At 42.0% G+C, this 26,201-nt stretch overlaps 1 protein-coding gene across 1 annotated transcript in view; it reads left to right on the top strand.

Annotated features, from left to right (window-relative positions):
* LOC108441554 (collagen alpha-1(XXIV) chain) overlaps positions 1-26,201 on the top strand; it is a 160,206-nt gene that overhangs the window by 72,118 nt on the left and 61,887 nt on the right. Inside the window, exons 15-24 of the mRNA XM_037541463.1 lie at positions 6,563-6,616; positions 6,698-6,742; positions 7,226-7,279; positions 8,097-8,150; positions 8,789-8,842; positions 13,175-13,228; positions 15,202-15,255; positions 17,534-17,578; positions 17,719-17,772; positions 19,398-19,442. Coding sequence (XP_037397360.1) covers positions 6,563-6,616; positions 6,698-6,742; positions 7,226-7,279; positions 8,097-8,150; positions 8,789-8,842; positions 13,175-13,228; positions 15,202-15,255; positions 17,534-17,578; positions 17,719-17,772; positions 19,398-19,442 — 513 coding nt within the window. The remainder of the gene's footprint in view (positions 1-6,562; positions 6,617-6,697; positions 6,743-7,225; positions 7,280-8,096; positions 8,151-8,788; positions 8,843-13,174; positions 13,229-15,201; positions 15,256-17,533; positions 17,579-17,718; positions 17,773-19,397; positions 19,443-26,201) is intronic.

The following is a 26,201-nucleotide window of genomic DNA, read 5'->3' as shown; positions in this document are numbered from 1 at the left end:
TCTTCCAATGGCTACTTAAAGCATGATAATGCACCATGTCAAAAGCAAAAGTCATCTCAACTGGTTTCATGATCATGATAATGAGTCAGAGTTCTTCAGTGGCATTCCCAATCACCGGATCCGAATTCAATAGAACACCTTTGGGATGTGGTGGAACAGGAGATTCGCAGCATAGAGGTGCACCTTGAAAATCTGTAGGAATTGTATGATGCAGTCATGTCTACTTGTGGACAGATTCTCAAAGGAATGTTTCCATTATCTTGTGGAATCCATGCCATAAGAGAACAAAAGGAGGCCCTACCAAGTATTATTACAGTGGTCTTTACAGTTCCTTCCATATTTCTCTCTAATATTCTCTAATAAAGTGCTCAGTGAGTATATATGTAAGTATTTATGTGACACTCTAAACCTAGCCCATTAATCTTAGGGGGGAAAGGAGATTCATATGCTCTTTTAGTTTAAATGTATGTGATGTTTAATAGATTCTCTGGGATTTCTACAAAGACAAGATCAGAAAAAGGAAACAAAAACTCACACAGTTCACTTACCAACTTGAGTCTTTCCTCACCTTTGTCTTTACATTTGTCTTCTTTATCAGTTGTACAGAGTGAGCGCAGAGCTGTGCTGTGGCTGTCATTGTGTTATAGCTGCTCCCTATCTTGAGCTGCTTGGAATCAAAGGCCAAGCTCATTTGTTTTTTAGTGGCAGTTGAAGCCAGCGTTGCACTCTTTCAGTGCTGCACTACGGTGTGACACTCAGTCCTGCCAGGTCCAGTCTGCCAAGAGTGGATTAGGAACATTTAATGCACTTTAAGGGCTTAGGAGGAAGTCAGCAGCTGAACATTTTTCAGCTGGAGGAGGATGTGGAGAGATACAGCCCTCTGGAGTGGCTAGAAGAGAGTGAGAAATTGAAAGTGCTGTGTTGTAACAAGAGAAAGTGGTTTGAGAACAAACCAAAAGATTATTGTTTATATTGCACATCAACAGCCGCAGTCACACCAGAAATTGTGACCAAAGTGTGACTTAAAGAGTGGCAACAAAAACCATCAATTTAGTAGGGACTTAGCATTTCAGCTGTCACCAGCGATATTGTGGTGATTGAGAAAGTTGTGTGATTCTAAAACCTTGACATTATATGGAGATTCTTTATACTATACAAAGGTTCTTCACACTACCACATCTCATTCACAGAACTGGTTCTTTAAAGAACCATCCATTCAAAGATTCTTTAGAGCAATGTTTCTCAAACCTGTCCTCAGGACACTCCACACGTTGCTCCACACTTTTGCTTTGTCCCCAACACATTGGGACAGAGCAAATTATTTAAATTGCAGAAGAATTTTGGTTATTTACTAATGTAAAATGTAAAATATTTTAGTTTAGAAAATATAATAGTCTTTCATGCTGTCAGCACCAGTTGTTTTCATCGAATTTCTTGGCTTGATTGAAGCAACAGACCATAGCCAATACCACTATGTGATGCAGCTGACTGACAAGTCTGTACGGCAGATGGTGCTAGTGGACAACAAAAAATGGGCTAAACTGAGGCTAAAGGCTACTATCACCCCAAGAGACTGGCAGTCTCTTATATATTTCTCTCTAATGCTCTGCAGTCCCTCTATAACACCCTGGACTATCATTAACTCAGACTGTAACTGACTGCACAGCAGGAGATGAATGATTACTGCCTAGCTTAGCCATTCAGATAAAAGGCTACTGTTAACTTGTTTTGCTCTGTTTTCATGTTGTGTTATCAGGCTTTTTTTTTTTTTAAATTCCAGGAATTCCATTTTTACTACTGCTTTTCAAACCACACCGCCGCCGTGTTATTACGTTCTATCTACTGAGGCGCATGCATGCATCACTCAATAGAGTGCATGCATGTCCAATATTGCTTTGTGGTGTCAGTGCTGATATTGATTAAATGCCAGTACCAGGGCCAATACTGAACCACTGACTTAAAGATGGTCCGCATTTTCTGAAGACTCAGGTCAGCCTTGAAGACTGTTTTGAGAACCGCTTCTTTAAGAAACCATATGTGGTTCTTCAATTGCATTAGCCAAAAGAACAATCATTACCACCTTTATTTTTAGTGTATATATCATTTTAATCATTTGAGTCAGGGTAATTGTATAGACATTAGTATTTCCTGCATTTTTGATCATCAGTGCTGTTACAGAAGAAGTGCCCCTTCAGTGGTCAGTGTAGCCAAAGCAAACCGATGCATCATCAGGTGATGATACAAATTCATGTGACAAGCACTTCAGCTCAAAGTTGAAGTGAAGCTTTGCACATAATATGTTTTTACCATTCTAAAGAATTTTCTGAAACTCTTTCTAAGTGACTTTCTTTCTCATACTTAACTTAGTCTCACATCTATCATAAACATGATGCTGGCAGGAGTAACGATCTGCAGAGCGTTTCTCTCCCAGCTCTAGTTGCATTAAAATGTCTACACAAATAAAATTATTTTTCCGTTATAAAATATGCAAAATTTCCTAGATTCCATTAAAAAGGCCAATCATATTTCATCTGTGGCTACTATTTCATAACACACATTCTCCACACTCAGGACATGCAAGGTCTGCCTGTAAAATCCTGGAAGGAGATGTCATATTGAAACAGAAAGAAGAGGAGTTTGGAAGTTTTTGTGAGAGCAAGATTTATAGTGTTTGTACAGTATCCAGAAGTAATTTTGCCAGTAGACACTCAGCCAGGTTACACCTTTTTACAATTATTTAACACTGCATACTATATGCTGCTTCAGATGCTGAGGATGTTCTTGGACAGCAGTGTTTTCCAGGCCTAGTACCCTTGCACTACACAGTTCAACACTTTCCATTATATTCATTGGTTCTTGAAAGCCATTTGGTTCTTCTGTATACTAAAGGTTCTGGACCTGTTTCTACAGTCCAATGGTTACCAACCCCAAATCATGAGATAATCCCACTTGCACAGATTAAATTAAATCAGCATTCAGGAGTCCGGCAAAGCCAATCGCTATAAAGTGTGAGGGGCCGTGGCCAAAACTCTGGCAGGTTTTCTTCACCCAGAATAGCTTCCGTATGTTGCATGTTCTGGTCATGTTCCTGTGGACCAACTATTGTATAATGCTAATTCCAGATTTTCATTGAGTAGGTTTGCAGATTCACAGTGGAAGAGAGCCCCATCCCTTCATTTATATCCACTAAAACCTCTCAATACTGTCCAATCCGTGAGTGTGGTGACTTGTTCTGATTTGTCGGTCATGGCGGGCGCATGTGCTGGTTGGACACGGCAGAGTGGGAAGCATGTGGTGCAAGAGACATGACAGAAAACCCCATGTACACTGTTCCAGAGAAACCCTTACACAAACCTTCATGAACAGTTGTCAAGTTGAAGGGCAGCTGGTTGGACTTTTTTACCCTCACCTGTACTCCCTCGCTGTTCAGTGCTGTAAAGAAACTTATGACTCTGGTGATCCACCAGCAACTCAGGGAAGTTATGAGTCCATTCTCAAAAGTGCTTCGACCAGCCATTTCTCAGGCTGTAATGTTGGTGGTTTGGTCATAGACGTGATTGATGGTGTTTCTGGCCACTTTCACTCACTCATGGCTGCAAAATGATCAATGACTGGGCAATGTGCTCAGTGTTTGAGATACTGAGATAACTTCCAGACGAAAACTGTCGTTTTTTATTATTATTTTTCATGTAAGAGAAAGAACGCTCAGTGTGACTCGGCTGTAAAACCACGCTGATTCACTTTTTCAGTCACAGGCAACAGTGCTTGAAATGTCACCTTATTATGAGACTCAGATGTACAGTTCAGCAGCATTCCAACAGATGGAATTGCTTTCGCAGTGCTCTGATGTGCTGGCTCCTCAGTGGTGGAATAATCTTCCCATTTCAGCCCAGACAGCTCAGTTTTTCTCTTCCCTCCTAGGGAGTTTATATATTTGTATCTTCAAATAATAATCTTAATACTTGCCCAGTTGTTACATTATGGGAGAAGCCAATGTAGAATGTTAGGAAGGTGTTGAGCCTCCTTGAGGTGACAAAATGGGTTCAGTGTGGCTTAACATAGATTCTATAAGTGAAACTGTTCTGGGGGGCTGGAGTTTGGTTCTTCATGATAAAGCCTTTATGATAAAGGTGAACAAGTTTTGTAATGAGAGGTTCATCGAGTGAGGGTCTAGTTTGCCTTAGAAGCTTGAGAAAGCAGCGATGTGTTCTTAGAGAGTAGTGGTTTCCTCTGTCATAGCTTCCCACGAACACCATTCCTGTTTAGTACATTTATGAGCACAGGCATCAAGTTCAAGAGGTACTTGCAAATCCCTAAATTGGCACTAGTTAGTGATTTCCAGAGGTAGATGGCAATGGCCCACCAGCTGTGGACAGCATATGTCCCAACTGGTGATCAAGCCTGATTCCCAGCTGGAGTAACTGTGGGCTGAAATCTGGTGGTTCTGTAAGTCCATCCTCCACTTCAATGCGCCTACTGTCAGTTTCAGAGTTGTTTTCTGGAAGCATTTGTGAGGGCAGTATCACATTACGGCCTGTGCTCTTTTCTCTCTCTAGAGCCCCCTTGTTTTTTATCACATGCCATCAGTTGAAAGAGATAGAGGGCTTTTATGAAGTACTTGTGATTTGTCTTCATCCCACCAAACCATTAGGGCCTCATGCCCCCCCCCATCCCTGATTCCTTACTTTAGCAGCTCCAGATGTACTGTTTTTTTCATGCCACACGTCCTTCATGGTAGTGGGCTAAGGCTGCTGGAGGACACTGATGGAATCACGAATCATGAATGAATCATTTTGATAAATCTGAAGATCAGGGATCAGTGACAAACCTCTCCTTGCTAATGCCCCAGCTGTCCACTGCTCAGCAGGATAACCTATCTCAGACCATTCACAGCTGTCCATCCCATAGTTAGCAGATAGTAGGTAATGGGTTAATCTGAGCAGTGTGGCAAGCAAATACAACCAGAATTGTGCTTTGATATTTGTCTCTATGCTACACATAGACATATCTGCTCGCACCCTTTGGATGAATTAAAGTTGAAGGTACTTATTGTTATCAAGTGGTGAGAAAGCTGCTTCTAGCAAGTGTTTAACTTGGAACACAGAATGCGGAACCATTGGCCTCCGCATTTAACCCATCTGTACATACATGAATCACCCACGTACATGCACACTAGTGAACACTTACACTAAGGGGCAGGGAGCACACCTGCCTAGATCAGTGGACAGCCCTGTCAAGGGCACTTCGATCATATCCTGTGGGCTCAGAGGATCGAACCGGCGACCTTCTGGTCACAAGGTTGGCTCCCTAATCTCCAGCACACGACTGCCCCTAGTCATGCCATAAATACAATAAATTTAAGTTTAAGTCTGTAGCTTTTGTTTAGTGCTCCATGGTGATGGCCCACCTCCTTCCTAGCACTAATGATAAGAACCTGTCACACCTCCATCGTTGGCAAACCTCTAGCAACATGGAAGCACTCAGTATCATGCCCACCACATTCCCATGCATTTCTGCAGATGTACCCAACAGGGCTAAAGCTACACCCTCTGAATTGTCAAAGTATGGTACTCGTGTTTAAGGCTTTCTCCATAATTCCTTTTTATCTCCTGATCTAACAAAACTTTCTAGATGATCTGTACATTTCTGCGTGTCGTGATTAACTGCTGGTGATACAGACATGGCTTTGTAGCTGCCTGATTATCCAGCAAAAACACTGATTCTTCAGGTGGTCAATGCACATGTTCTCAAAGGCCTGGAGTTTTGTTTTTTTTTTTTTTAGAAGTGTACATTTCAGAGAAAATTCACCCAGACTTGATGTTGTAGACCTTTTCTAAAGAGTGATGACACCCTTTGAATGCACTGTTTGAGACCTGGAGGAAATTAGTGTCAGAATTGCTGTCATGATACAGGAAAGGAATGGATTGAGAATTTCCTCATAAACCTGACATGCAGTGCCTGTCACAAGTAGGCTGGTGATGCTTAACCCTGCTCATGAAGATTTGTTGCTTCTAATCAGGCACACCTGATACAGATTATCAAGGTCTTTAGAAGTGTCTGTTTATTAGTGATGGGTACAGTAGGGTAGGACTGGAACTTATCTCTGTAATCTCCAGGAACGGAGATGGTCATGCCTTACTTGACACTGGCTAGTAAGTTCACTGAGATGTTTCTGGACACAAGGTAGACATATTTCACCTGACGTTTTTCAGGTTTAGTTGATACATTGGAAAATAATCACTAAGTGTCAGTCATTGTTTTTCAGCTTCTTTCAGTGTATACCCAGTATTTTCTTGCCCAGAGGCTAGTCTGTCATTTCAAAGAAATGAAAGACATGAGCAGTTATAAAAAGCTGTACTTCAGCTCTTTCCTCAGCACAGCCTTGACTCCAGGACAAAAGTGCTGTTAATGAATCGAAGCAAGTTTGCAACTATAAAGCAACCTCTGATTATCGTAGTGATTTTTGCATTGCCTAACAAACCTACCATGTAATCAGTCATATCAAGGTCACATAACAGTTCAGTCTAAAGTAGTGCAATTATTTTATTCTCTTGTTTCTCAGGGTGACCCTGGGCCTGAGGGACCTCGTGGACTGCCTGGCATTGTGGGACCTCAGGTAATGACCACTCGCCCTTTGTAACCTCACTGGTGGACAATAAAAACTTCTGCTGAAAACCACCTCTTCTGTCATTGGCAGGGCCTGGCGGGAGGGGTGGGGCCACCTGGATTGAAAGGTGATAAGGTGATCTAAATATTTCTATTATTGCAGTGAATCTGTACATGTTTTGAGCCTACCTCTCGCATCAGTTTTGGATAGATTTAGTTAGTTATAGTTTAGCTGTGACATTTAGGTCAAGCCATCTTGAATTCACAGCTGCAATTGATTGTATAAAGATTTCCCCAAAGTCATGAAGGAAGAGTTCTAGTAATGTAGTTATGACATATGTTAATGGTGTTAGTTGCTATATTGTATCCCAGACAGTCTCAGAATAGCTACACTAGCATCAGAAGTTCTTCAGAAGATCTTCACAATGCTTGTCTTGTGGCCTTGTTGTAGCTGACAGCAATGACTTTTGTTGCAGTGGTTCCTCTTTGAGGTTATGAATTGATGCTTGTATGACTTTACACATGTTAGAGTGTTGTTGTCTCTTTGAAAGTGACACTGTGGCTGCACTAAGTCTGCTATGTTTAGCCTGTAATATCTCTGTGATGATGTATAATTTAGGGGGAACCTGGATCAAGAGGGGAGCCAGGAGAATATGGTTACCAAGGTGACAAGGTAGGGGAAACTGATATATATGTTATGGGAAAATTTGAATTAACATGCATTTACGAGCCTGAAGTTTAGAAATCAATAGACAGCAGTTGCTAAATGATGCAACACCTGCTGTTTTTAAAATTTGGATGTTTAACCGGTTTACGCTATTGAGGCGAAGGTATAGTGTAGTGGGTAACACCTCTGCCTTCTACACTGTAGACTGTGGTTCAGTCCCCATCTGGGTAAGCACTCTACACTATACCAGTAAGAGTCCTTGGGCAAGACTCCTAACGCCACCTTTGCCTGCCTTTGTAAAATGATCAAATTGTAAGTTGCTCTGGACAAGAGCATCTTCCAAATACCGTAAATATAATGAGAAGGAGAGTGCATTCAGAAATGTTTACTTTTAAAGATTCCATTCGCTGTTGTCGGAACAAAACCTCGTATCGCTGAAACTTTACAAGAGAAGGAAAAAACATATTCAGTGGAAGTCAGTGGAACCAGACCTTTTCCCCAAGTTATTTTGGGCTGTTTCTTTTGGTCCGGTCAACATGAAATTTACACACAATATAAAAGATGACATTTTTCAAATTATGTCAAAATTTTCTAATTATGTCAAAAACTGAAAAGCAATAAAAATTGAGATAAGAGGTTTTGTTCCAACTGCAGTGCATTGCAAATCAACTCTTGATATGTTGATGACATTAAAAAGACAAATCTTGTGTCTGTGAAATGGTAATTTTATGGATAAAAGGTTCTCAGGAACATTTTTGATAGACTTTCTTCAGTTTAATGTTTGTCAGTATGGTAATGTTTCCCAATATTGTCGTTTATGCAGGGGGCTGCCGGTATTCCAGGACCACCTGGCCCACGTGGAAAACCCGGACCAGCGGTACGATAGCCAGTTGTTAGCACAGCACCTCATTAGTGAGAAAACTCCATAAACACACTGTATTTAAGAAACTGCTGGCATGGCCTTCATTCTCAGAGCTGTTCAATAACAATAGCTGCTCGAAATTTGTTTTGCACTCTAGAAACACCTGTTTAGCCTCCAGTAAACTCTCTTTATGGAGCATGCACTGTGTTAAAGTGAGGAAAGCTTTGCTGGCCTTCAGTTCTGCAAGACCGAGCTTGCAGCTGATTGACGTTTTGTACTTGTGCCTATTTTAAAAATGGTTTATCCTGGCACTGGGAGAGGAAGGAGTGCTGCTGTGGCTTGTGTTAGCATCTATATCAATCAGTGTTTGTTTTGAGTTAGGCTGCTGCAGCATCCATCCAGCGCCTGCCAATGATGAAGCGTTATTACAAGGCTATATGAAAATTAGTTCCACTTAAGACGCCCACAGTGCTTACATTATCAGTGATCCTATGGAAGGATCTGATGTAAGGAAAATAAATAAAAGTCAGTGAAGCCTTCAGGGATTAACTCCACACCTCCTAGCAGGGTGTGTCTGACTGTCTACTAGTGTATGTGTGCATGTGAAAGTTATGTTGAAGTTCATATTCTGTCACTTTTCTCCTGCTTGAAAGGGGAAAATAGGTGACCTTGGACCTCCAGGACCACCAGGCCCACCCGGACCCGAGGTAATAATCCCCAGCATGCTGCTAAATAGCCACTTTCATCTCAGTATCAAGACTCAGCACAGTTTAGTGATTGCTTTTCAAACAGGGCGATTCAGCTCAGCAGTTAGCTACCAGGTTTAATAGGCATGTACAGCAGGAATATGACCAAACAGTGCTGGACTCCGGCCCTTCAGGACCACAGCTGGTCTTCCCTAAAGAGTCTGATATCATTCCAAATACAGACCAAAACATCATCACTGCCATAAGCAGTGGCCTGCTTTGATTGGGCTCAGTGGTCCAGGGTCCCCCTTCCTTTATCATTGGCCCACCCGAAACAGACGGCTCAAATTTACTTTCAACATTAGAACGTTATAATGGAACAACAGGGCTTCAAGACTTGAAGGACGTTATAAGGAAAGTCATAGAGCAGAGTGGAAAGATGGTATGGAAGCTCGGTATGAAGAGAACAAAGGTTATTACAACAGGAAAGAGCGCTAACTTGGCCATCGATGGTGAAGATGTAGAAGTGTTGGACAGCTTTTGCCTGCTTGGATCATTTATTACAGCGGAGGATCCAGCGGTCACGCAATGTGACACAGATTAGCACTCAGAAGAACAAGTGCTAATCATTACATTTGAAAGGTTCTTCAGAAGTAATGACGTGTTTCTACAAACAGATCAGAAATGTTCAAGCTGTGGTCTTTTCTGTGGTTCTTTATTGCTGTGAAAGCCTTAAAATAAAAAAGCAGGACAGGAAAAAGTGCTGATGCCTTTAAACCTTGGTGCTGGCGAAGACTTTTGAGAGTACGTTGGACTGCGTAGAAGACAAACAAGTAGATCATAGACCAAAACAAGCATCACTTCTCACTCATGTCTTATTTTGCACACATTGTGGGAATTCGTTGGAAAAGACAATGCTTAGAACAGTTACGTACACAAGGAACAGGAGGGCCAGCAATAACACAAATGGAGACGATCAAAGAAGTCATGAACAATGCATTAAGAAGCTAAAAGGCCCAAATAGATCAGGATATTCTGAGGAAGCACTATACATGTGGTTGCTAGGAGCCTGAATCAAGTTGACTGCACTTAATGAAAAAAATAATAATAAAACACATTTAAAAACAACTGGTAAATGTGGCATATTTCAAATTCTGTTTTGATATTGACCAGTCAAAACTTCAGTTTAACCAACACCCATGAATATGAGGTGTTTGCTAAGTGTTTCGACCTCAAAATAGGACATCAAAGCTCATTATGTGAAAGATAACTCTGCCAAGACCATCACCACCACATATATCTGTGTGAGATCCTGGCATCCAAGTGATTCCAACAGATTTCTGACTTCTCAAGAAAAAAAAAAAGTTGGCTGTTTGATGGTCAGGCTTACTACAGTGATGTCATCAAGACATAACGCTTCCTAACTGGCACCCCTCAACCTTGCAATTTTACTGTCAATCAGTGCTCATAGTAAAGAATGTTCCAGTCCTGGGCCTGGAGTAAAACTGCCCTGCACATTTTAGAGTTGTCCTGGTCTCAGCATACCTGATGCAACTAATGAACTAATTGACTTGAGGTGAATTGGATGTATTAGACCAGGGAGAACACAACATTGGAGGCAGTGAAACTCCAGGCCTGGAATTGAGAATCATTACCTTGTGGTGTTTGAGAAGTTTGTTTCTTGGGTATTCTGGGCAGGCTAAGTTAAAAAATGCTTCAAATCTGCAGTTGAGGTCAGATACTTGCATACGTTGCATATGCATTATGGACATGAATGTCATGGCACTGTTAGTGTTTTGATGATTTCATTGAACTGTTTTTTTCTGGGACAGATTAAATGTACAATATACATCTTTAATAGAAAAAAAACAAGTTGGTGGTGCACCAGTTGTGTGATATTTGATCACTTTTTTTGGCAGAATAGGTAGAAAGTTCAGTTAAATGTATTGGTTTCCTGGCACAGACTTGACTTTGAAGCACAGTCCACATATTTTTGACAGAGTTGAGGTGAGGACTTTGGGAAGGCCATTCCAAAAGATTAATGTTAGCTTGTTCTTTTAATTCAGCAGCCAACTTAAATAAGTGCAGTGTACCAATTCCACTGTCAGCAAAACCGCCCCAGACCATGATGCTACCACCACCATGCTTAACTGTTGGTATAGTGTTGAGGCTGACTGCCTCAACTTTACTCCTGCAAACATACCTCTGGTCATAGTGGCCAAACAACTCAATCTTCTTTTCTTACCATTAAACCTTCCTCAAGAAGGCTTTTCTTTGTCCATGGGTCACCTCCAAACTTTAGTCAAGCTTGAAGGTGTCAGTTTTGGAGCGGTTCATGGCGATATAAAACTCGCATGACTGTAGACAGGCATTACTGCAGCTTATGGTTCATGGCAGGCCTGTGCCTTGGTGGTTCTTGGGTTGTTCCTGACTATCCAAACCAACTTCCTCACAGCTGAGGGGTGACAGTTTGGGTCTTCTTCCAGGCCTTGGCAAAGTGGCTACACCTCCCAGAAACTTACACAGTTGTTTGAACTGATGATTTTGGAATCTGTTGTTGTTTAGAAATAGCTTAAAGAGACATTTCTGACTTCCTACGCTCATCTTTTTCTTAGATCTTCACTGAGCTCCTGGGACTTTCCCGTTTACCATGTGCTGTCAAACAAACCCTTTTTATGTGGGCACAGCAAAGCTACCAGTTTTGGTCAGTCATGATCACAAGAGGTTAAGAAGCCTTGGCTTTGGCCTTTCAGCACCACTGAAATAATAACCTTTGTAACCAAATATAACCAAATAACCAAAGTGGGCTTGTGTATATTTTTGACCCTCTATGTATACTTGCAACCCTGTATTGATTTCAGAAAAACCCCAAAAGTTACAACTTGTGCACCAAATTCTTGTTTATTTTCTGTTAAAGTTGTATGTTGTACAGTCATTCTGACCCAGAGAAGAGAAGATCAAAGAAATCATTGAAGGTCTGTATATTCCAGAGATATAACTATGGTCCTGTTTAGTTTCGGATAGTTGCCCAGTTCAAGTGTGTTGTTTCTGCTAAGACCATGAAGGTATTTCTGGCTCTTTTAGATGTAGAAAATGTGGTTTAGGATGGCTTTTGTAATTTTGGAAGCCTTGAATGCTAATGGACATCCGTTAGCATGATTTTGTTTGTGTAATGCTAAGGATCCCTGTTAGCTTTGATCAATAATTAGTAACATTAGTGTTGTTCATTTTGGCTCGTGATTACAAAACAAACTAACCCATTTTTTCAGGACAGCAGAAATGTGTTTTAGGAGCAATAAAGTACTGACTTTGTCAGTGGTTCTCTTTGAAGTCGGCGCTCTAGGTCACAAAGCTGTGTGGAAATAGCACAGAGCTAGCATAACTGCGTTTTCTCAGGGCATGTGGTAATCAGATGCTGAGGGTTTAGGATACTTCAGTAACATTTGTGAAAGCTACAGTATTGTATGTTCCTTTAGGACAGAGTCTTTGATGCCAACTGGTCTTGCTTAGGAAACTTGAATTGATAAGTAGTGAACTACAGGCCATTTAGAACAAGCATTTCTTCACCGTCTCCATCTGTACTTTCCTGTGCTTTTCTCAGCGGCTGGCCATTTTTTAGTAATTGTCAATAGAGAGGACTTTCCTAGAGGCTCTGTCTGGTTAAACACGACCGCATCTGGGCTGCAAATGCTGGATCACTGCGGATCTGCTCACTTGAAGATTTTTGAAGCAAACGTCTCAAGCACAAGCCTTTTGCCATCTAGTGGACTTCTGTCAGCACGACACCTGCTTGAGATTCCCTGAGCCGTAGCGCTTTCGTCCTCTGGGAAAGTGGTCACCAGCACCTCTATTTTTAGCTGCATGATCCATTTTTAGTAGGACTATTTAGCAATTGCATATTCCGCACTAATGCATATAATTTCTCAACATGAATGATGAACCTTTCTACTCATATATGAGGTATTGTTTATTGGAAATGAAGTAAAACCATAGTTCCAAGTTAAAGACTACCTTGATTTAGAAGTGTGTTGTTCTCATTCATGGTATTTCTGCAGCCATTTAGTTCCTCAAAATTGTTCTAGAGCCTTTGGTGGAAAGTTGCCTATGATGAACAGTCAGCCCACTGACCCACAAGCATCTGATTTGTAGCAACTGGTCTACATTCTCCCTCTTTTATCTCACCAACCTCCCATGCCTGAAGGACAGCAGTGGAAAAGTTGGGAGTGACCACATGACTTGCTGGTGTGGTCCTGCAGACTTTGTGGAAAAAAACATTCGTCATGTGACTAAGATGTTGTCATACAGCCACTTTTCTTCTTGTCTTTAATTTCCTGTCTTTTCTTCCCTCTCCAGGGATTTCCCGGAGACATCGGCGTTCCCGGTCCCAATGGCCCTCCAGGACCAAAGGTGCAGAATCTGTGTGTAGTCCATTAGCCTCTAAATCCCTGCAGATTGGTAGTAATGATAAGTCTGCTTGGTGCATCTTACATGACCATTAACATCTGAGATATGACTCCTACCCTGAGTGTTTCCAAAATAGGCCGAAATGAAAAAGAACCACTGTCACTGAAGACGGTGATTTCAAAAGCTGTATTTTTAGGTCTGCATGATACTCTTTACACTATTCTTGGTAGACATACTTATATTTTATGTGTAATTTGGTGGTTGGTGTAGTGTAGTGGGTAACACCCTTGCCTTCTCCGCTGTAGACTGGGGTTCAATCCCCCGCCTGGGTAAACACCCTACACTACACCAATAAGAGTCCTTGGTCAAGACTCCTAACACCACCTTCGCCTACCTGTGTAAAGCAATCAAACTGTAAGTCGCTCTGAATAAGAGCGTCGGCCAAATGCCATAAATGTAATTTGGATTCTTTATTCATTGCAACAGCATATTCAGTTCTTCTCACAAAAGCCAGTATTAAACAGCCACAGCAAGCTTTATCCATGCAGTTCCAATGGTCTCTGTTCAGTTCTTGTAGACCCCAAACCAATTCACGGTAGAGCCAAATGGATTCCAGAGCTGTACTGTGCTGTTCTGTGCTGGTGTGAACTCATGAGAGCAGTTACGGTTTCTTTTTCCATTTGCTGTGCTGCTAAATGGAAACCAGGAGCTACTGAAGAAAACTAAAAGAATGGCTAACTGCTAACAGGCTAATACCTAAACAAACACACTACAGAACATGGTTAATTCCAGTTATCGTGCTCTCGGGTTCTTTGTCCTGTACAAAGGGCGTTTTTTGAGTATCAATTACCGAAACGGCATCTGTACCATAGTGGGCAACACCTGACCCGTAGCTGGCTAACTATGCTAACATAGCACAGTGGGGTACAGCACAAAACACCACACAAACATTATCTGTCTGTCACTTCAACACCAGTCATTTATCAGTCTTTATCCTCTAAACAGGTGATTTCTAAGCTGGAGCCAAGTCTGTACTCAACGGGAGGCACCGTACGCTTGCGTTAGCTTGGCCTAGTAGGCTGCAGCTTAAAACACTACAGAACATTGGCTGTTTAGGTTTTCTGTTGACTTTGTGCTACACTGTTAGAAATGAAGGTTCTGTGCAGGTACATTCTTCAAGGTACAAACAATTTAAATGTTCTCTGAAAGGTACAACAGTAGTTTAGAGGTCCAGTTATGTCCCTTAAATCAGTTTCTCCAGGTGAAAAGTACGGATACGTTGCTTTTATAATCTAGTGGTTTAAAACAGCAGAATAAAAGCCTGGAGGCGAGACGGGGTGTGTGGAGTCAGTACAGCTTAGAAAACATCATTTCAGTGGATGATGGTTCAGTTGTGTTCCTTGGCTAAAGATACTAGGATGGACCCTTGAGGGTCCCACCCCAGTGACAAGGGGTCCTGTCCACCTTTTTCCTGAGAGTGTAGCTGATGAAAGTTTTTATCGTCTGTACTTGTGATAGCACACGTTACTGTACTGGGCTGTCATTTGCTAGCTAGGAGAGAGGAACTAAGTAGCATTAGCTTAGCATTAGCATTAGGAGGTAGCCGTTCCAAACACCACAGAGCAGGTTTATTTCAACTTTCTTTCCCTCTAAACACCGGACGCTTCAGCTTACTTCCTCCAATTTGTGTCATTATCGTCTAAACCTGTTTCAGTAAGGCTTGTTATTCATTTGTTTGACATCTGAGTGAGGGAACGAGACGTATCTGATTGGCTGCTGGATGCCATTGTATCAGTGTATAGCTACGGCGCTGCGTGATGATGGCCACAGCAGAACACCTTGTGGTCAAGTTTGACCTTAAATACATGAACACCATGTGAATATACAACAGAGATGCAACACACGTGCAGAACAAGGGCAAAATGTGTTAAAAATGTATCTAAATGGTGTGTGTGTGTGTGTGTGTGTGCTCTTAGGGTAATCAGGGAGCGAGGGGACCTCAGGGGCCTCCGGGGCCAAAGGGAACAGAGGTACGCTGCTCATGGTTTTATCTTTCTCACACACATCTCTTTCTGTATGTTCACCAGTTAGAGTGTCTTCATTTACATGCGCCCATCCAAACATAAGCACCTGTGTTTGAATATATACGCCTTACGCTGAAGTGGACGCAGAAGAAAGCAGTGGTTCAACATGAGTTGAATCAGATAAAATAAGAAAGTGCAGTTCAGTAAATGTTGTTTTTGTACTTATCTAGGAAAGAATGGAATTGGGAATTGCCCAGTAACAAACTACTGCCTGAGAGTTTGGGGCCGCTTAGCTTAGCTTGCCTTCTTCTCTGAAGCCAGTTGACCTGCAGTATATAATAATGATAAGAAATGACCCGTTTCACCAAGTAAACGAGAGCAGAGACGTGTTTTACTCGAGAGCGAGTTTAACCAGAGCAGCCGTGTTTATAAAACAATCTATATTAGGGTCATTCCACTAGAATGGTTCAAATTTGACTTTGACATTTTCAAATTTTCTGCTTAAATGTATCATTGATCTGTAGACCTCACAGTCAAACATGTGACGGGGTTGAGTGTAACGGGGTTGTGATTTTTGCACAAAAAGGCCGCTGCTCTACATACTGTATACCAGAGAGAGAGCACATGGCATGCATGAGATTCAGAATTAGCATATAGTTTTGAAATAAAAAAAACTTTTTTTATAAGTAATAGTTTTCTATCTTTTTTTCATGTGACGGTGTTGAGTCACTGAGTTTGGCGACCACAATATCACAAGATAAATGACCAAAATTAAATAAAAGAAGGAAGCCACTTGCCTGTCTTTGCTGTCCTGTTGTCCAAAAGACTTGAGTGATGTCACTTCTTGATGTATATGGATCATATGGATCATACCATTGTTTTTGTGGGGGAGATTCATTTGTGTTACGGGGTTGAGGGGTTACTTAGGTACAGAACTAAATAATGTGATTTTAATAAATAATTATCAATTAATTTTGAAAAATAATATCACAAACAATTAAACACAGACAGTTGTTTAGGTTGACATCAAAATATATGGACTTTTTTATAGTTGTATTTGGTATATTCTAAGTATACTTTCGTTGAAGGCCATGAGGGACATGACAAAATAGGTGGTGTCAGCAAAAATAAATAAATAAACAAAGTTCTCATAAAAAGATCAAATAAAAAAAAATACACTGTATTAAAGGAGATATTTCAATGTATGTGTAAAGCTGTTATAATATAGATTTTTGTGACCCAGTAGATAAAATACACCTAAAGAGGAGATGAGGACTCAAAATGTGCCATTTCCATGGAATGACCCATATACAGTAAATGTGATATCTGTATGTTTTAAACTGGCATAAATGACATTTGAGGGCCGTTACTGGTAATTCGATTACCCGTCACAGAGCACAGGCGTGTGTAATAATAATAATAATAGTGCTCCCTGTAGGTCAGTCCTTCGGTGGTGGCTCTGAAAGAGTTTCATTTCATCAGCACAAAATAAACAGCAGCACGTCTTGCATAGAGCAGCTTTTTCAAATCAAGAACGGATTCCTCACTCAGACGGATGAGGACCCTCTTCTCACCTCTCCAATTAACAGACCTACAAGCTCTTAACACGTGTGCATTTTCCAGCACTGAGGTCAAACCCCACTATAAAGTTAAAAAGGCTGTAATCAGATAAGATGTGTTCAGCCGTTCCCAGAGGCTCCGCGCGGCTCTGAAGTCAGGGCTGTTAGTGGGTGTTAGGAAAAACATGGCAATTCTTTTTTTTCCTATTGGGAATTTTTCCAACAACTGAGTGGAAAATGGAGTGGAAGCTTTGGCATGTCGCAGCCGCAGTGTTCCCGCACGTCGGCTTGGCACCTCAATGCATCAGCCCAAGCAAAGAGGGTGTGTGTGGGTGTATGTGTGTGTGTGTCTCTGTGTGTCTGTGTGTTTGTTTTTTTTATATTTTCAGGACGGTATTCTGACTTTGTAAGAAAAAAAAAAAAAAAAAAAACCCACAGCGCCAACAAAACGCTCCGGACTTTGTGAATGCGATGTTTCATTTTTCAAAAGTTAAAGGGCAAAACTGTTTCTTTTTATATGTATATAATATGTGGTGCATATTATTATTGCAAGTATTTACATGCAACAATGATGTAATATATAATATAATACGTTAATAAAAATATTCCCCAATGTATATATGTAATAATAGAATATGTATGTGTTGATGGACGTGTATATGAGTAGATTGTTTTACTGACATGTCTCCTTATTTTCTCTTTGTGTTTGTTTTGTGTGTTTACAGGGAGATGAAGGCCCTTTGGGTCCTCCTGGCAAACCTGGGCCCACTGTAAGTGTCTCCAGTCCTACCAGCGAGTGTCTCACAGTGTGTTCCCTCCTCACATGGCTGCTCCATTCTGTAATATTTGTTAATGTAGTTTGTTTTGCTGTGTGTGTGTGTGTGTGTGTGTGTGTGTGTGTGTGTTTCAGGGCAGACCTGGAAGGAAAGGTCATATTGGCGAGTCAGGACTTGAGGGACCAAAGGTATGATATGAAGATGCTCTGTATTAAGACATAAAAATGAAATATGCTGTTTGATAAAGGTGCATATCACTAATAATTAACATAAATAATGGGGTAATAATAAATTATGATTAAAATGTCTCTACCTGGATGTGCAAGAATAGGCTCTGTCAAAAGGACCATTCACTTTTGTGCAAAACACAAAACAATATAATGAAGTACTAATAGCTGCTTACATCAGAATTGCAAACAAGCATTTCTGGAACAGATTTTGGTATAAAAGCTATGAAAATGAATAGATTTTTTTTGTCAAATTGCACCTTCAGGAACAATAAAATATCACATTTATTTTTACAGCTTAGTTCAGGATAGAGTAATTCAGGACCTATGCATGTGATTTATACTTGGGTCTATAGCAGAGTGGATAAGTCATTCTCTCTGACTGAGTTTGAGCCTAACACCTAACTGTACTTTCCCACCAATCTAATTACGTCACTGTCCATTTGTAATGCAATTTGAAACTGGAACAGGAAAGTGTTTGGTGCCGATCTGAAAAATGTCACTGTTCTACAATGCCAACGTGATTCTCAAGGGACTCTGAGTTAAATTGAGGTGTACACATCAGGAGTGTCATCACAAGATTTGATTCTGAAATAATGATTGTATTTATAATTATTATAATGTGGGCGGCACGGTGGCGTGGTGGGTAGCGCTGTCGCCTCCCAGTACGCTGCTTACATTAAGTAGATGTGTTGTTAATGTGTTACTTCCATTGCACAAAATCTAACCTTACCAACCTCAACCAACACCTAACCCTAAACCTGGGCCTAACCCTACACATAACCTCAACCACAAACCTAATCCCAGCCCTGGCCCTAAACCTAATCCTAACCTTAACCTCAACCCAAAACCTAATCCTAACCTCAACCACAAACCTAATCCCAGCCCTGGCCCTAAACCTAATCCTAACCTTAACCTCAACCCAAAACCTAATCCTAACCTCAACCGCAAACCTAATCTTAAGACTAACCCTAAACTTGACCTCAACCCAAAACCTAATCCTAACCTTGGCCCTAATCATAACCCGAACCATAACCTCAGCCCAAATCCTAATCCTAACTCTTGACCTGGCCCTAATCCTAACTCTAACATTAATCTCAATCCTAATCCTATGCCTAAACCTGGGCCTAATCCTAACCCTACACATAACCTCAACCCCAACCCAAATCCTAACCCTCACCCTCATATGTTTTTAACATGTTATTTTGAGTGTGTTAAGTGTTTCATCTGAAAGGACGACTCAAAATAAAGTGTCACCCACTTTTATGTTGTTGTTTTCGCCTGGCAACCATCTGGTGCCATCTCCACGTTGGGTGTCAGCCACCTTCCCTTTAAGGCTTACACAGCTCCATTAAAGGGGAGGATGGTTTGGTAATAAATTTGTTGCATGGCTCATTATACTGGCACTGGAATTCTCCCTACACTGTCATTACAGGGTAATAACAGCATTCTCAATAAGACAGATAGCTGCACAGCAAGCGCTGCCATGTGCCTGGATTTCCTGTGATGTCAGTGAGTTTGTTTGGATGCACAGTTCACACAGTTTGTTTATTTACCTATTTGTTTATCGTGCTTTGTATTTACAGGGTGAAGTCGGAGACCCAGGCATCGTTGGAAAGAGTGGCCCTCCTGTAAGTCTTTAAGTATAAGTTGCCTTAGGCCTCCATTACAGCTCTTTATTGTACCTTAAAAAATCCTGGTTTGGTTTTGATTTTCTCTGCGGGTTTCATGATGCATTTCGTGCCTTGCTGGACTCCTGACCTAATTTTTGTAAATAAAAACAACCTTAACGTGCTGGATATTCTCAGATCCAGTACACACAGCAGCCCTGCGCTCTTCCGCATCCGAATCTCTGAGCTATTTCGAAGTTTAAAAGCTCCGGTCTGTTTGTTTTGTTGCCAGTTGTTTGTTTAGGCTGGCCATCTCTTGTGAAAGGAGCTCAGTATGGGGGAAGATGCTTGATATGTCTGGGAAAACGGACAGAATGTGTACATCAAACAGCAGCCACTTCTCTCTGTTCCTGAGAACCATCACTGGTTCTCAGATTTGACCAGATCAGCAGTTGTACAGTGAGAATCGGGTTTAAAGGGGAATTACACGTTCCAGTTTTTCAAACCTTCTGCATAATTAAATGGTTAAGATCTAAAAGGCTCCTGCTAGAGAAGCTTGCGGGGTCAGAATTGATTACAGTGGTGGTGAATATGCTGTCTGATGGCTGTTACATTGTTAGTGATAGTTTTGAGATAACATTTAACCCACGCTTACCCACATTTTTATCTGTTTTACTATCATCAACAAATCGCTGGGGTCAGAAGAAAAATCTCAATTTTTGACGTTTTTCAGTTTTTGGCATAATTTAAAGATACCTGTTGCCCTTTGTATTGTGTGAATATTTCCTGATGAATGGACTGAAAGAAACGTCCTAAAAGGACTTGGGGAAATGTCTGGTTCCTTTGACTTACATAAAAAATAAAGTAGGTTTTTTCCTTCTCCTGTAAAGTTATTATTTTGGACGTACAAGGTTTTCATCCTACAACAGCGCCATGGACACATGTAGGTCCGTGGTAGTTTTGGATGGTACATAAAATGGTTATTTTGTGTTGTAGACATGGCAACCCCTGGTTCCATTCACCACCATTGTAAAGACCTCTGAATTGGTCTTTTTCCCTGCCAGACAGTGTTTTTTGAGATTGAAAGAAGCTGCTGGAATGAATGCCCCACTGCCCCGATTGTAATCGTCACTCTACCCAGTTCCATCATCATTTTTCTTTTTAAAAAATCTCATTAAAAAGATTAAATAGGAGAATTGCAGTGAATAACAGCTATTGGGGCTTGAAACAGTCATGCTCATGCTAGAATTTGTCTTTCGTTGCTTCATGTCTTTCTTTGCCACACTAGCATTTTATGGCCAAACTATTGCCTTGAGTTTTATATTTCTATTATAGTATTTTAGATATTAAGTATAATCAGATTTGAGGAATAAGGCTTGTGCTGTGTTCAGTCTTGCATATGTAAGGGATTAGGACATAGCCGCAGACTTTCAGGCTGGCTGGATGAGTCGAGCTCTGCGGTTAGCCACACACATCTGCAGCACTCGAGGCTCCTCGCGAACACCATGACATCACTGTCCAAAATGTAAGACTGGACAAAGTGCAGATTAGAGCTTTACAGCTTGCTGAGTCTATCAAAGAGTCTTTTTCAAGCCCGTTGTGTTTATTTCCTTGGGACAAAGGCACAAATTACCCATCCTGCAATGCAGTCTTTCATTCATGCTATCGTTTATTAACGGAACACTGTGTCCACCAAACAAGGGACAGGTTGTTGTTCCATCATCACCTCGTTGAACTTGTTTTTCATGTGAAGTGAAACAAGCGAAAAGAGGGAAAGAAATGTGAGGAAGAAAGCGAGGGCAGTACCGATATCTGTATGTCTTTGTAAATGACTCTTAGATGAACCTGTGATGTGGCTGTTCTCTGAAAGCTCCTGTCACTCCTAAATCAGCTCCTACAGTTTTACTGCCTATGATGCTCTCTGTCTGTGGACCTGCTTCACTTAAAGGATTTGGCCTTCATCCTACAAACATGCTCCTGTGCCCCCAGGTTATTAAGACACTGCAAAACACTGTGATGGCGTGTATGGGGGTGCATGTGAATTTCTTCATGAATCATACCACGTGAGGAACGATAGACACTCTGATACTGTTATATATGCAAGATATATCGTTCAGAGGTCAGAGGACGTGTCTTACTGTGTTGAACCAACTCCTAGAAATGTGTGTCTTTATGCATTTATATGAGACTGGCTGTGTGAATGTTGTTATTTTGCCTTATTTAATGTAGTTGTTCATTGGTTGGATCCAGTTTAAAAGCGCTGTCATTTTACATCAAGTTTTTGTTTGCTTGTGGTATGTTTTCATGATGGCAGAACAGACTGACTGGGCCAGGAGACTTTTGACCATGGTAGCAGAGTTTGTCTGGGCTTTGGGCTGGGAGACTTTTGACCATGGTAGCAGAGTTTGTCTGGGCTTTGGGCTGGGAGACTTTTCACCATGGTAGCAGAGTTTGTCTGGACCTTGGGCTGGGAGACTTTTGACCATGGTAGCAGAGTTTGTCTGGGCTTTGGGCTGGGAGACTTTTCACCATGGTAGCAGAGTTTGTCTGGACTTTGGGCTGGGAGACTTTTGACCATGGTAGCAGAGTTTGTCTGGGCTTTGGGCTGGGAGACTTTTCTCCATGGTAGCAGAGTTTGTCTGGGCTTTGGGCCGGGAGACTTTTCACCATGGTAGCAGAGTTTGTCTGGGCTTTGGGCCGGGAGACTTTTCACCATGGTAGCAGAGTTTGTCTGGGCTTTGGGCCGGGAGACTTCACTGTGTTAGCAGAGTTTGTCTGGGCTCTGGGCCGGGAGACTTTTCACCATGGTAGCAGAGTTTGTCTGGACTTTGGGCTGGGAGACTTTTCACCATGGTAGCAGAGTTTGTCTGGGCTTTGGGCCGGGAGACTTTTCACCATGGTAGCAGAGTTTGTCTGGGCTTTGGGCCGGGAGACTTCACTGTGTTAGCAGAGTTTGTCTGGGCTTTGGGCTGGGAGACTTTTCCCCATGGTAGCAGAGTTTGTCTGGGCTTTGGGCTGGGAGACTTTTCACCATGGTAGCAGAGTTTGTCTGGGCTTTGGGCCGGGAGACTTTTCACCATGGTAGCAGAGTTTGTCTGGGCTCTGGGCCGGGAGACTTTTCACCATGGTAGCAGAGTTTGTCTGGGCTTTGGGCTGGGAGACTTTTCACCATGGTAGCAGAGTTTGTCTGGACTTTGGGCTGGGAGACTTTTCACCATGGTAGCAGAGTTTGTCTGGGCTTTGGGCTGGGAGACTTTTCACCATGGTAGCAGAGTTTGTCTGGGCTTTGGGCCGGGAGACTTTTCACCATGGTAGCAGAGTTTGTCTGGGCTTTGGGCCGGGAGACTTTTCACTGTGTTAGCAGAGTTTGTCTGGGCTTTGGGCTGGGAGACTTTTCACCATGGTAGCAGAGCTTGTCTGGGCATTGGGCTGGGAGACTTTTCACTGTGTTAGCAGAGTTTGTCTGGGCTTTGGGCTGGGAGACTTTTCACCATGGTAGCAGAGTTTGTCTGGGCTTTGGGCCGGGAGACTTTTCACCATGGTAGCAGAGCTTGTCTGGGCTTTGGGCTGGGAGACTTTTCACCATGGTAGCAGAGTTTGTCTGGGCTTTGGGCCGGGAGACTTTTCACCATGGTAGCAGAGTTTGTCTGGCTTTGGGCTGGGAGACTTTTCCCCATGGTAGCAGAGCTTGTCTGGGCTTTGGGCTGGGAGACTTTTCACCATGGTAGCAGAGTTTGTCTGGGCTTTGGGCCGGGAGACTTTTCACCATGGTAGCAGAGTTTGTCCGGGCTTTGGGCTGGGAGACTTTTCACCATGGTAGCAGAGCTTGTCTGGGCTTTGGGCCGGGAGACTTTTCACCGTGGTAGCAGAGTTTGGGCTTTGGGCTGGGAGACTTTTCACCATGGTAGCAGAGTTTGTCTGGACTTTGGGCTGGGAGACTTTTCACCATGGTAGCAGAGTTTGTCTGGGCTTTGGGCTGGGAGACTTTTCACCATGGTAGCAGAGCTTGTCTGGACTTTGGGCTGGGAGACTTTTCACCATGGTAGCAGAGTTTGTCTGGGCTTTGGGCCGGGAGACTTTTCCCCATGGTAGCAGAGTTTGTCTGGGCTTTGGGCTGGGAGACTTTTCCCCATGGTAGCAGAGTTTGTCTGGGCTTTGGGCTGGGAGACTTTTCCCCATGGTAGCAGAGTTTGTCTGGGATTTGGGCTGGGAGACTTTGGGATTCTACTTGCACTTTAAAATGCATTAATGGCATTAAAAAGATTTGTGGCCTTAATTATGTATTACATTAATCCGTTACTAATTTGTTAGCCCTGTTGGATGATTAGTTCCCTGTTGGATAATTAGTTCTGGATCACTCCAGCTCATCCAAAAGGTATTAGATATTGCTCTATCACTATCACATTGCTCTGTCACAGCCCAGTCTTGTGGAGGAGCTTTATACTATTCTAGCCCACACTGTGCATTGAGCTTGGTGACCATAGGTTCATCTGCTGCTGCTTCAGAGCATCCCATTCTATTGGTCAGTGCTTTTCTATGGTGATTATACAAGCTGTGCAACCCTTGTGTCAGTAATGAGCGCACCATAAAGTAGCTGAATCCACCAGTGAGAAGGGGTGTCTGGATACTTTTGGACATATTGTACACAGCAGCATCTTAATAAAAGGACTCCTGCCAGGATTTTATGCCAGCATACTTCATGTATTGACCTGGTTGATTTCCAGGACTTCACTCTGCAGTGAAATTTGAAGCAGTCATCGAAGCTTAATAAAGCAGTTTAAAGCTTGGGAAACCTGGCAAGAGCAGGTCTGATTCATTTATAATGGAGAGGTTTGGCCAAGATTTGAGCCACATTGTGGAACTCTGCCAGTTTTTTTTCAGTCACACCTCCTTTCACTCCCCTTACAGTACCCCCACAAGAGATTGATGATCACAGCCCGGGGAAAAAATAACTAAGGAAAATGTCACCATGGAAAACTTTTTCTTAGCTACTGTTGCCCATTTTCCACTCAACGCTAACATATTAGTTCGTTTTTGACAATCGGTATGTCATAAAGTACTTGTCTAATAAATCCTGGAGATCAGAACTCTCTGAAAGACCTGGAGGGCACTTGAACTGCACAAAGAGACTGAGAACAGCTCTGTACCAGCTTCTAGGAAACTATGTAAATTATGATCAGTCATGTTTACACTGAGCTGGCCACGTCCCCTGCCATCGCTGACTTATGCTCACTCAAAGTTCAGGAGTTCACCACGTTCAGCTGCGTGTTGTGTTCCACACCTAACCTAACCTAGTGCTGATTTCCAGCCAGTGGTGTCTCCTGAACATGTAGTGACATCGTCATAGAATCAGCTTCTCAGGAACTGGACCTCATGTTTGTGCAAGTCAGTTTGCTTCTAAGGAATCAACTACACAAACCAAAATCATCAAACTATATCAGTCACACCTTGTGAGCCCACTCAGTTACCCGTTCCACCTTATTCTCTACAGAATTGTAAATTCATACCTAATAGAGATGTCAGTGTGGGATTCTGAACGCAGGGCAGCTTCTTTCCAGTTGCATAAAATTGGGATTCTGTAATGAAAGGTTCAATTTACTAGGACTTGTTTCTGAAGCTCTTTATGTAGAGGACATGTGTATGATCTGACGAGACGCTGAACTGGGTCTGATGAACTGTTTCACATGTGGTAAATAAGAATGCTGGATTAGAAGGAAAATGTGGGCTTTTAATCTTCTAGATCCTCATTTCATTGTTTCAGTGTTTGGTTTTTCAGACACTGGCAGACTTTGCTTTGACTGCTGTGAGGATTATTTATTGACCGCTTTTATCCCTTTTTTGCAGTAACCATCAAATGCAATTTCTCTGTTTTAGTCATCCCTAATTTTTTGCTTGAGGGAAATATGTATTTTTCACAAAACAGGAACCAAACTGGATCTTGTCAGCGCTGTTTTTATTGTGCCAGATGTACACGATTGTTTGCTGCACTTGTGTTTTCATCTCAAGAAGTTTAGAGAAGTTTTGGAGATTTCACCCCAGTGTTTGGCACATTAGCCACGTATACACCGTTTTGACCACCGTGAGGCTTCACATTATACAAAGCTGTGTAAACCTCACCTGCATGGCCTGACCCTCCTTATGATGCTGCTGTATAAACTCGATCTGTCTAATTATCCATTGCTCCACCTGTTTTTCCCCGTTTTGTATTCTAGTATTTTATACTAGTGCTGATTGCTGTCCGGTGTTGACCAGAGGAGGATGGGTTCCCCTTTTGAGTCTTGTTTCCTCTCAAGGGGTCTTCCTTTTGCTCTCTGGGAGTTTTTCCTTACCACTCATGGGGGTTTGGACCCAGATTTTTCTGTAAAGCTTCTTTGTGACAGCACAATATATTATATAGTGCTTGTAAAAAGCAGTATATAAATAAACTTTGACTTGACTTGATAGACATGCAGCCTTATAATCCCTTAATAATCCTGCTAATAGTTCAATCAGAATAGAATACATCCATGTATTCACCTCATTACATTCCCAATTCACCCGATTACATTCCCTATCGGAAAGTTTTTTATGCTCTGATCTTTAAAAGACGGCGGTGGGACGGACGTCCAGCTCATGTGTCTCAGAGCACGACGTCTTCCTCTCGGCCTTCTTTAATAAGGACATGTGAAGCACATTTTCCTCAGTCTGGCATCATTTTACAGTAATTAAGAACAAGCACTGCTCACTGCTGCTCATCTCACTGTGACTGGACTCATGTGATGCTCATTGTCATGGCTCCCT

Source organism: Pygocentrus nattereri, chromosome 9 (genome assembly GCF_015220715.1).
Source record: "Pygocentrus nattereri isolate fPygNat1 chromosome 9, fPygNat1.pri, whole genome shotgun sequence".
Taxonomy (NCBI): Eukaryota; Metazoa; Chordata; class Actinopteri; order Characiformes; family Serrasalmidae; genus Pygocentrus; species Pygocentrus nattereri.
This window is presented reverse-complemented; position numbering and strand designations above follow the sequence as displayed.